The sequence below is a fragment of the Panthera uncia genome, assembly GCF_023721935.1.
Source record: "Panthera uncia isolate 11264 chromosome A1 unlocalized genomic scaffold, Puncia_PCG_1.0 HiC_scaffold_16, whole genome shotgun sequence".
NCBI lineage: Eukaryota > Metazoa > Chordata > Mammalia > Carnivora > Felidae > Panthera > Panthera uncia.
This window is the reverse complement of record NW_026057576.1, coordinates 48124708-48137117: the sequence shown is the minus strand read 5'-3', so window position 1 is coordinate 48137117 and position 12410 is coordinate 48124708. Positions and strand designations below refer to the sequence as shown.

The 12410-nt window shown below is 38.5% G+C and overlaps 1 protein-coding gene across 11 annotated transcripts in view; it reads right to left on the bottom strand.

Moving 5' to 3' along the window:
- The window catches only part of LMO7 (LIM domain 7), a 194470-nt gene that overhangs the window by 17008 nt on the left and 165052 nt on the right, over positions 1–12410 (bottom strand). For 5 of the 11 annotated variants that reach the window (XM_049647070.1, XM_049647069.1, XM_049647073.1 and 2 more), the window contains 6 exons: positions 5466–5580; positions 4174–4335; positions 3211–3398; positions 2206–2266; positions 209–265; positions 21–62 (listed from right to left, as the gene is read on the bottom strand). In XM_049647070.1, the coding sequence (XP_049503027.1) occupies positions 21–62; positions 209–265; positions 2206–2266; positions 3211–3398; positions 4174–4335; positions 5466–5580 (625 nt within the window). The remainder of the gene's footprint in view (positions 1–20; positions 63–208; positions 266–2205; positions 2267–3210; positions 3399–4173; positions 4336–5465; positions 5581–12410) is intronic. The other 6 variants (XM_049647078.1, XM_049647079.1, XM_049647080.1 and 3 more) reach the window with 4 other exon arrangements.

The following is a 12410-nucleotide window of genomic DNA, read 5'->3' as shown; positions in this document are numbered from 1 at the left end:
GACACGCAAAGACCCATTACCACAGAGGTAGACCCATGAACTGTAAGAAAAGCCTGACGACCCTAGGAAAAGAATGGAAATGGGTTATGTTGCTTGGTCATGACAGCCAATTGAAAGGCTCAGTGCCCAGCACCACAGACAACTAGGAAAGAGTGGAGAATGGGAACAAGTCCATGAAAGTGCATGAATTGTTAGTTTGGTAGTTTACCTTGTTCAAAAAATTGTGATCGCCTTTTTAAGTTTTTCAAAGAAATAGGTTCAGATGCTAGTTGAAAAATACAAAAAAAAAAAAAAAAATCAATACCATGTCATTCATTTTAATCTCTCACCACTGGAAAACATTTGACTAATGTCTGCAGCTCTAGTTTTAAAATGACAAAACTGATGGCCATAGAAGATATGGATTATTTCAATGTACAGAGACACATACTTTTAGAAGTCTATACTACATTCGGATTAGTAGAGGAACTAATTATTTCATTAATAAATTCTAGCAGATAGCATCATAGTTTCACAGAAGCCCCATGCTAGATCACACAGCTTTAGAGAAATGAACATTAATATGTTTTGCTAGGTTAATCAATCCAAAGTCTAGAAGTCCAAGGAGAATTGTTTGCAACTAAGAGTTTTCACAGTATTAAGTAAAAAATGAACTGAAAAATAGTGGGGAGGAAGACAAGAAAATAAATTAATACCCAGAGAAAGACGAAATAAAAACAAATGCCCAAATTAAAATATTCTTCTATTTTGCCCTAGTAACATCCACTAACTTCAAGTAAGTGGAGTTCAGTCCAGTAAAAAAAAAAAAAAAGAGAGAGAGAGAGAGAGAGAGAGAGAGAGAGGAAAAAAAGAAACATTCTGACTTCTACAGATCTGTTGCAAGGTTATGGCAAATGATTATTACACTTCTGTTTATTCATAAAATGTAAATGAAATTATTACTTGACACTAGTTGGTGCTTACTTCTCTTAACAAACCCCTCAAATGACAGGCCAGCATACAGTGCCAGTCACTAATGACAAGTTCAGTGTCTTATTATCTGATTGCTCTGCCTGAATAACTGGTAGAATAGGACCTGGGGATCTTGGATTTAACATCATAAATCAAAAATAAGTCAGGTTAGGGGCACCTGGGTGGTTCTGTTGGTTAAGCATCCGATTCCCGATTTCAGCTGAAATCATGATCTCACGGTTCGTGGCATGGAGCCCCGTGTCCACGCAGCGCAGAGCCTACTTGGGATTCTCTCTCCCTCTCTGCCCCTCCCACACTCGTGCTGGCTTGCACGTGTGTGCACACACCCTCTCTATGTCTCTCAAAATAAATAAACTTAAAAAAAATGTTAGGTTTGCTTACAAAACTTCTTTGATTAAGAATGCAGTATCAGACAATTAAAACACAGTCACTTGTAACCATCAGAAATTTAACACCAAAATAAGTCATCAATAAAGGGAAATTTACAAACTCGGTTTGGCTTTGACCATTATGAACTGGCAAATGCAGGTACAAAGCCATCAAACTGCTATGAAGACCCAGACCGACCAGAGCTTAGCTTCATGGTAAAAGGAGTTTTATCTCCTTTGGGTCTCTCTCTCTCCCTGCCTATGTGAACCAGATCTTTCTTACTTATTTTGTATGCTTAAGGAATAGCACATAGTATATGGTGACAATTACTTATGAACAGACAGAAGGAGGAAGAGAGCAGTAACTAACTCCCTAAAACAAGATCTCCCTAGATACTACGCCTGCCTTGTCATTACAAATGGGTACTTTTCGCTAATAACTGTTATTGCCATTGCTCTACTAAGACTAGCTGCCTATGAACTTGTCCTTTTCACCACAATAAAGGGGAGCAGGAAACTTCATTCATCGTTTCAGATTTAACGAAGATTCCCTCTGCCAACATACCATTGCAAGAAGGCTAATGGCCTCGGGAAACCAGTCTTTCTTATTTGGCTTAGACACACAGGCACTCAAAGCTCCTGGGCATGCTGCCAAAGCGTTGTTTGCAGTTCCTGAACTATTCAAACCCTGGAACTGAATGCCTTTCCACCTGGCTGCAACTGGATCTCCGTGCTAACCTTTTAGTTTCAACTTGCATTGGGATCAGTTTTTCTTTGCCTCTATTCTGACATTAATTTTTATAATAGCAAAACTTGAATGCTAGCACTTCTATATTATAAATATAGTTACAATGGTGATGTTTACCTTTTGATTCAAAAGTATTACTTTCATCACGAATTCCATTTATTTCCTTGGATTCAGTATTCTGGAAAGGATAAAATGCCAGTTAGCATCTATTTCCTCAACTGGACTTTGCGTTTAAATGATGCATATCCCATTGGTGAAAATATCTTAATAAGGTGAGTTTTTCAGGATATTAATGTATTTCTTACAGCCTTTTACATAAATAGAAAAAAATTTTCATTATTCTTTAATATTTGTGGAAGGATTAATGACCATCTATCGATAAGCATGGATGACTTTAAATTCAGTCATTCCTTTTCCAAGAAACATGATATGCCAAATAAGTAGTTCACTTAGCTTGTATTTATGACTAAGCAACATAAGCACATAAGATTCTTCAGCATTTAAGCATTTCTTACACAATGTAGCAGGAACTCCTTACTGGCTAAAAGAGTATCTTAGATAACAACAACTATATCTAGGGAGTCGATATAAGCATTTATTTGAGATTTTAAATTTAACTGATACTTAGGAAAATGCCTAGAGTGTAATTATTTTTCATCAATTAATGTCACTGAATATCTTTTAACCACACATCTAAGTCTAACCATCAAATTCACCTACATAAGAAACTAAACATGCCTCCTATAGTAATTGTGTACAATTTACCTGTAAAGACTAAAGAAAGCAGAAACAAATTCCAGTGTATAATTTTACATTATTACTACTTCATATCCACAAAGATCTGAGGAATGGGCATAATGATGAAGATTGGTAAGAAATACCCGTAAAACAACAGTACAGGATCTTTTGATTTTACCATTATGTAACTATTATTCTATTAATAGTAATGCCATAGGATTATCAAAAATACATTTTTACTCTCATTCCTATAAATTATGTTATTCAACTAATGGTTTTTAAAGTAGCATCAAAATTGTTCAAATAAATCCTTTCCCCCACCCACACAGACTTCCTACAGATACTTTGCTCTACACAAATACTCCCACTTCTCAAAATACTTACAGAATGCTGGAGGCTTTCTGAGAAATCAGTCGTTACTGACAGATTTGAAGATTTGTCTGAGTTGTAAATTCCAGAAGTTGTATCAATCCACTTTGTTTCAGGTGAACCTATAATTTTGGTAGCCATACTGGTGAGATTGAGGGTTTTATGCCGTGTAAATGGCAGGGAAGGTTGGTCTCTGCCCCAGTCTGATTGGCACATGATGATCAAGAAATGAGTACACATAAATGTTGGAGTGGAAAGAACAAAGTTACTGAATGTACATATACAAAATGAACATGTAGAAGACATACAAACAAATCAGGTAGCGTGTGAAAGAAGTCAAGAGTTCCGTGTTTTGACCAACAGATCACCTTCCAAAAACACAAGGGTTAGATGATGTTAATAATGTAAAGACTAGCAAATTTGCTGAATCTTTCTGTAAGCCAGGATAGAGTATCATATTTTGATATCATACCTTAACAGGTAGGGGGAGGCTTAATGCCCTTCTCCATCTACCCTCAACAGCTAAGAAACACAATAATAGAATATATACTGAAAGTTCCTTGAGCATGAACAGCAACAAGACCAATTACCTACCATGTTCTCTCTCATACCAGTTAGTTACGGTGCTGTAGAGAAAGTAAAATCATAGCGTAATTCTTAATACTCAGCATTATTATATGACTCCCAAATGCAGATGCAATTACAATAGCTTCCAGTTAATATTTGCATTCAAAGTCAGTCTAGCATGTAAATCAGCCGATAAATAATGTAAATTCAGTAAATTTGCTAGTGAAAAGTCTTCAGACAGAATAGTCAAGGAAGTATCATTCAAGACTTGTGACAGCATAACTGCAAAACATCTTGAAGCCAAAAAATTTTTAAAAACTGAGGAAGACGTTATTGAAGCAAGCTGTTAGAACCGCTTGCCAAAGACCAGTTCCTGATTTAGAAAGCCAGACGGTGGTAAAACCAACTTACCAGACTTTCCATAGCGCCTGATATCCATTACTAGGTTTCCAGTTTCTTGAGCATTAGCCATGGTCGCCTCCCACTCTTTTGTGTCCTTATATGAAAACTTGGTGTTGTTAACAGCAATAATTTCATCATCTACCTGCAGCTGAGAAAATTCTGCTGGGCTACCTAAATAAAGCAAAATCAATTAAGGAACCAATAATAAAAAATTCTAAGCAAACAAACAACAAAAACAACAAAATCCATGTTCTACCAATTGCTTACTTAAAGAAAAAAAATGCCTTCTTAATGTCAACTAACCATCTCTTATATTTTTCAGTTAGGGTAGATCCATGAGGTTTTTTTTACATTATCAAATATTTGGGTATCCACAATATACAAAGCAGCAAAGGCATTTTTCACTCCACAGTAAGCATCATCATTAACATGCAAAGGAGAAATAAGCTCATCTATTCAATAAAATTTATTACCTTCCTAGGAACAAAGAAAAATTTTTAATTATTTTTAAATTAAAAAGTGAAATATATTGTACTTGAATTGAGCTTCCAAAACCAAATGTACCCTGGAATGGATTTTTTTTTTTAAAAAAAGAAAAAGGAAAAGGAAAAAAGCAAGGTCACTTAAAACTGCTTACAATTGCCACTTACCATTATCTAATTAAAGTCTTTTTTAAGAACTTTCTTAAATTAAAAAAAAAAAACAAAACCAGTGTTAGCATGCACTTTTATATAGCTAAAACATGTAAGTGAGGAACCCCTCTTAACAACAGTAGCTTTCATTTGAATTTTAGGCCTTGTGGTGATATTTTGCTGAAGACTGCCTGGGACTGACTTGATATAACCCCAGATGGGGAAGGACTTTTGTAAAAGTCCTGAAGCATCCTGAGGACACTCCACGGACAACAGATATATTAGGATGCTCAGAAAACATCAATTTATTATACAGCACTTAAATATCCACCACAGACACAGCCAATCATGGAAGGTTCTTTTTGAATTTCCAGTGAGGTGTTGTTTGGTAGCATTTCCAAATATCAAACCTAAAATTCTGACAAACGAATTCTGTAAAGGTCACAAAACTAAGACCCCACAAAACTCAAATTAATTAGGCAAAGAGAAAAAAACACTATCAGTCTCAGGGAAGTCTCGGGGAAGAGGATGAACCTCCTGGCTTTCCTGCTGCACTTTTCACATGTATTTTCTCCTCCTACAGTAAACACACTAATTTCTGGAGGGGGTTGTGAACAGCATAGGATAACAAGGGGAAGAAAGTTCAGTAGAGCTAAATCAATGATTTACCTGCTTCAATTGACGCAACGAAGATCCCAGAAAACACCCATTTTACTGTAAACCCAAAGTCAAGACCGCTCCCAGGCGTCTGGTGTATGCTGATTCTCATATCACTGAACTGATCCTGAAAACAAATATGAACCAGTGGGATCAGGTGTTGCTGGCACCCACAAGGAGGAAAGTCTATCCATGAAAGGAGGGAGGCTATATTCAAGGTACACTTGAATTATTTCATGATAGACCAGGAGCATCCATCTTTTTAACTTGGGTTTAGTAAAACCCTCATTTATATAAATATCAGTGAGTTAGCTTTTCTGATAAAATAAGGGAAAACTTCACATTAATAGATATTTTTCTTCACACCAATACTTTAAATCAGTTGGACATTAATAAATCTTGGGCATATGCTCACCATACAACTGGGTTTACTTTATAGACCATTTGTTATTACCCAAATAGGAAAAGAGTAAGAAGATAGACTGTGTGCTGTTTAAGGGTACAAACTGGCAATCAGTAAATGAGCCCTTGAGACGTAATGCACAGAACAGTGAATACAGACAACACTGTATTATGATCAAACTCGCTAAGAGACTATAACTTAATTATTCCAACCACTAAAAAGAAAATTATGTAAGGTGATCGAGGTGCTAATTATCACTACAATGACAATCATATTACAATATATAAATGTGTCAAATTAATATACTAACTATATACCTTAAATGTATACAATGTTACAGATCATACATTTTAATACAATGGCATTTTTGAAAATAGCAAAAAAAAATTGTTAACCATTTTAAACATGCCACCGTAATTCTAGAAAAAGTATCTCTGACATTTAACATAGCTGCATAATTTCAAGGGGTTCATTGACACACAATCAGCTAGCTGTGGGGCGCCTGTGGGACTGACACCACCCCCTAAAGAGCGCCTGAAGCTTTGGCAAGGTGTTGTTTGCCCCACAGCCACGCGAAGATCCAGTGATGAGGGCAGAGCCTCCGCACAGCTATGGGACATGGAGCGATGGCACCTCAGAGGAACCACAGGTCAGATGCCAAGAGGGCCCCTGCTGAGACACGCTGAGCAACAAGTCACAACCTCCTTGGAAGTAACAACAGCCAGTGAGACCAAGAACAATGGCGTCCCGGAAAACAGCCAGCCTCCACCACCATACCCCACGGCAGCAAATTCTCGGGGCCACAGACCCACAGCCATTTCCAAAACAAATGTTTTAAGTATTAAACTATACGATGTCTGTGAACATTTGAGTTATCTTTCATAATTTATGTGTTTCGTTTTGGGTCAACAGCAGATATGAATTTTAACTTGCCATTCCCAGACTAGTTTCAGTCTTTGATTCCAAATAATTAAGAACTTAGACTAAAAGAAAAAGTTATTCCTAAAGCCACTTAATTTTCCAAAAAAAAAAAAAAAAAACCTACACATTCTCCAGTACAACGTGGCCGTGAAAACCGAACCTAGGGCCAACTGGGCAATTCATAAAGCTTTATGCCAAAGTTTTTCCATCTCTAAAACAAGTTTAAAATCCATGTGAGTATATTCTGAGAAAAACTGATATTATATAAGAATTGAAATAGAAGGCAAGGAAGACACTGAACCAGGAGCTTACTACATTCTATGGACACAGAAGTGCTTTAACATTTACTTATCGTTTGTTCAACATACACTTATTGTACATCTATTCTGTATAAAACACAGTGCCTAGTTCTTGGGAAATAAAGATGGATGAGGCATGGTCCTGGCTCTTGAAAAATAATTATTGACTCTTCAAGAGTTGGGTATGGAATTATTTTTTAAAAATCTGTAGCTAATGATATAGAAAAGTCTTCATCAGAAAGCTTGTAAAGCAGTTTAAATACAGGAACCCAGATGCAGGTAGTGAGAACACATTAATAATCAGCCTGATGAACACCAATCTCCAGAATAAAGCTCTGCTATGAATAGAAAAAATTACTGGTTAGTTCCACTCCTTAACCGAAACTACCATACACTTACATTAGAGATGACTCAGTGAAAACAAGCGGTCATCACCACACTTAACCGTCCAAAAAAAAAAAAAAATTCAACTTACAGCCATCTACAGAATCTATTGCTATAAAAGGGCACAGAGACAAATGATACATTAGATATTCAAGATACTAACTGATGTTTTTTATCTTGAAAAATAAAAGATATGATGAAGTTCAAATAAATAGTCTCAAACTACATAAAAAGAATACTTTGTGGGAGACAGCAAGTGAACATTATCCTTTTCTACCAAAAATAGGATAAAAGAGAATGAGCTGTAGCTAAAGATGAAAGAGCCTCACAATTTTATTAGACAAGAAGAACTGTCTCACAAAAGGATATTCTTACCTTGGAAAGAAGCCTCTACCTGAACATATTAAATAAAAGGGCAGATAACCACCTCTCAGAAACAGTTAACAGGCAACAGCCTCACTGCGGCTGCCAGCAGCCTGACACACTGTAAGTGTGTGGGTCCTTAGGACTATATACAGGCAAAGGAGGAAAGAACCCCAGGAACAATTACAGGTGTTTTTCTATCAATAACCAGGTGACCTCTGGCCTGTCCTTGACTCTAGCAGGAACTTCTCTCTCATAATGATGTTAATTTGCAAGCTTTTTGTTTTGCAAAACCCTATTTTCAAATGAAAATCTTATGTAGACCACTTCCCTCCCAAACCAATCCATAAAAGTAGCTATAATTTCAGTTTCAAGCTGTAATTTCAGTGGCATGGCCTGCCCATTATGGCAGTGCTGTGGAATCCTCCGTCCTTGAATTAGATTAGCAGGGGAACATATCTATAATTATAGTTTAGCATAAACTATTCAGCAGTGATTTCAGTTAGGATTTCTACTTCCCTATTTATCTCTGCAAGACACATGCCATGTGAATATTCCACAAACAGTCCATGCTTTTCATGCTTCAGAAGATGATGATAAGGGAATTATTACTGCTTGAACTAGATAGAACCAGAAATATAAATTCTTGGGGGAAATCTAGATTCTTGATGACTGATAAAGAACCACGTCAAGTGGTTCAAGTTGTCTATGCAGGAAAAGATATGAGTATGGTTATGAACATATCACCATTTAAAAATAATTTCCCTCAAATTAGATACAATTTAAACAGAAGTATACACTGAAAGCTGAGCTTTTTAGACAACAATATGATGATCTATCTAGAGTAGCAATGACCACATTTAATTTTAGGATATCTGATTAATTAAGAGTTTCCTCTCACCAAAGATGAGAAGTGGTGGAAAATAGGGTCAGTCTTACGTACTAACAGGTCAGAAAGCTATTCTCCCCAATTTTTCTTTTTATTTTTTTTATTATTTATTTTAATTTTTTTAACATTTATTTATTTTTGAGACAGAGAGAGACAGAGCATGAATGGGGGAGGGTCAGAGAGAGGGAGACACAGAATCTGAAGCAGGCTCCAGGCTCTGAGCTGTCAGCACAGAGCCCAACGCGGGGCTCGAACTCATGGACCGCGAGACCATGACCTGAGCCGAAGTCGGCCGCTCAACCCACTGAGCCACCCAGGCGCCCCTCTCCCCAGTTTTTCAATTAGATAAATGTGTTGACTTAAGGGAAGCCTTACTGAAACTGACAAAATTAAAGCACTCTATAGTCATAAGTAACAGAGGAAATGTATCAACTTTGATTTTTGTACACATGATTCTTTTGCATCATGTTTTCAGGGTCTGAGTAGGGTGAGAACGTAGGTGGGTGGCCCCAACTTGTGGCACCAGAGCCACTCTCCTTTGCCACAGGCACATCTATACCTACTGGCTCCACTTCTCCATTCCAAGAGGCAGGTGGTGTTTCCAGCTCTATAGCTTTAACTCAACTCATTTCAAGTTTATCTCTTTCCTACCAAATCTGTTTCCGATCCTCCTTCCACCAGGCACTACCACCGATTCCTGCTTTCAGAAACGGCCTTCTCTGTCATCCACTATCCCATTTCCCCCGTCTTGTCCTCCATCTGTCTGGCCGCCTCTCACTTTCACTAGTGTGCTCTTCTGTCTGCTCTCCTACGTTCACTTCTTGTTCTTCCCTAGCCAGCCTCCCATCTTTCTGACTACAAGCTTTCCTGAGTTAACCTCTTCCCCTGCTGTGTCTTCAGCTACTGTCTCAGCCCATGATATCCAAAATTAAATCCATGACCTCTTCCCAAACCTACTCTTTTCCACCTCTTGTTTCTCGACTTTGGTCAGTTACATCACGACCTGACCAGATGCCCAAGTTAGCAACACCAGGGGCTCCTCCTCCTTCCCTTCCCACCCCAGTTGCACACAACAGCCCCCACTCTCCACCACACACATGCCTTCATAAAAAGTGCTCCCAAGTCCTCAGTCCATAAATCTATCCTGAATCATCCCATTCTTTCATTGCTCTTCAGGTTACCATCTTAATTTAGAGGGGAGACCACAGCCCAAACTAATGCAGCCAGCTTATCATTGGCCATCCTGCCCCTGCCGTTCTTTCCCTCCATCTTCTACACAGCTACTGGAATTTCAGTCACAGAATATGCCAATTATTATTACTGTATGCCATTTAAAATTGTTGGTAGCTACTTACTACCTATTGGGGAGATTTCAAACTCTACCTTTCAGAAATTCTACATTTCAGATAACCATACAGCTTCCCTCAAAAGCAATTTGAAGAATGACTTTATCTTTATGAAACAGAAGATATTTCAGTCCCTGTTGGCTCTAAAATTCTAGAGATACAACAAAGTTAACATGAGTTAACATTTGGAGACTTAACTTCACATAAGGCAGTTCTCAAATTGGAGCTTCTCATATTTCAAAAAAAATTAGGGTCAGAGAAATTACATTTGTGGCCTAAGCACTTAACCAACCCAAAGCAAGTTATGTAACTTTCAGATCTCAAGTATTTCATCAGTAAAAGTGGGGATAATATCGCCTAATTTGCAGTCATTGGGAGGATTAAGTGAAACATTTAAGAGGTACCAAGGTGCATGGCTGCTGTGCCATAATTATTTTCTGTTCCCCATGGAAACAACGTTATATATGTGTATAAATGCTGGTTAAGCAGTTTCCAGATCAACTAAAGAGAATCCTATTTAATGCTCACGTACTTAGCTCTGAAGCCAATAGAACTCAGTCAGCCTTCAACTAATATAGATCCAGGCACTGTGCTAACAGTGATCAGGACAGGCTTCTTCCTGCCCTCCCAGAGAGAAGAGTCTAGCAAAGGTGACAAGTAAGCACAGTGCATGGGAGGCAGCTATGACACGGTCAGCCCTGGATACTATTCTAAAGGGACACTATCACAGGCTTGCTGATTAAGAAGCAAACATGAAAAAAGCATCCTTCCTTCCAGGTGCATCATCTGGCTTCTGGGTACAACTTTAAAAAATCTGGGGCAGTGGTTCTGAAATGTGGATCTGGGTGGAGTTTGGGAGGAGAGGTCTCTGACAAGAAAGAACCGGAAACAAAACCCTATAGATGACCAATCAAGGGGAAAGTTGTCTAAGTGAATCTGGGAGTCACACTCTCTCCCCTTGCCTCAGGGTCACCCTCAGGATTGCCCTGGAAGCCTGGATCAGAAAAAGAGGCAGGAAAAGAAACAATACCATAAGAGAAGTACAGGAGAAAAGGCAGTGGAAAGGAATGAAATCCCTGCTTGGCAGTGGAGATGGGAAAGAATCTATAAGGACCTAAATTACCTGCTGGACCAAGTTCATACTTCAGTTTGGTGATCAAGGCCTTGACTGCAATTCGAGTCAGTAAATACAAAAATGCCAACTATGTGTAAAGGCTGTGGAGGGTACAAAGAATACCAGTGAAGGAGAAACGGTGAACACTTAGAACAAGGACAAATTCAGCAAATGACACTTTCAAAGGTGAAAAGTTCAATTCCAACTAGGGGAAGGAGAGGTCCTGATTTACAAAGGAAGTGACCCTCCTGGGCTTTGAAAGAACAGGAGGACTTCACAAGACAAACATGGGTAAAATGAGCATTTTAGAATGTGTGAACAATAAGAACGAATATCTGTGATGTGTTTAAGAAAGCATACTAGGTGTTCAAGAAAAAGCAAGCAGTGTTGTATGACCAGGTCACCTATTTCCAATTCTTTTTTCCCCAACATAGTGTGGTGCGGGCGACCTTGAGTCAGATTGCCTGGTTTCAAATCCTGACTCCACCACTCACTACCCTGTATGGCTTTGGACAAGGAACATGACCACTCCACGCCTCAAATTCCACAACAGCATAACAGGGATACAAGGATCACTGAGGACTAAGAAATAGCTTGAGAAGCCTGTCTGGCACATGGTAAGCACTCAATAAACAGCTGTTACAGCACTATAAAGGGAGTTGGGGACCAGTGTTGAGGGACCACAGCGCTCTCCTGAGTGCTTTGAACTTCACCGAACAGACCACAGAGTGCCACTGGAGGCTTTGCAGCAGAGAAATTACCAAGGGCAGCCTGGCCTCCTGCAAGTCAATCTAACATCAGGCTTGCATAGAATGTACAAATACATGTGACTATTTACAAAATATTTGCACTGATGGGGAAAGGGCCTGAGAATCAGGGTAGTGGAAACAAAGATAGAAAAGAACATCATGGGAGATGCTGGAACAAAGAAATGAAAGGACATTACTAGTGAAAGCATGAGTAAGAAGGAGAAAGGAGACCTGAAGAACACTTACAAAGCTACCAAAATATCTAGATGTTCACCCACATATTATCTGTGATTTTTCTATTCTCTGAACACCTAGAATTACAGAGTGTGGACAAACATTTGGAAGGGTGTTGCAAACACCTCTGACTTATTAGTCATTGGCTGTCCTATTCCCAAGGCAAGCAAGCTCCTTCTCAGTGACAAGAGCAGGTGACGGTACCCGAGATGCTTTCTTCATAGTGCAAGCAACTCAGAGACAGGTAAGTCACCG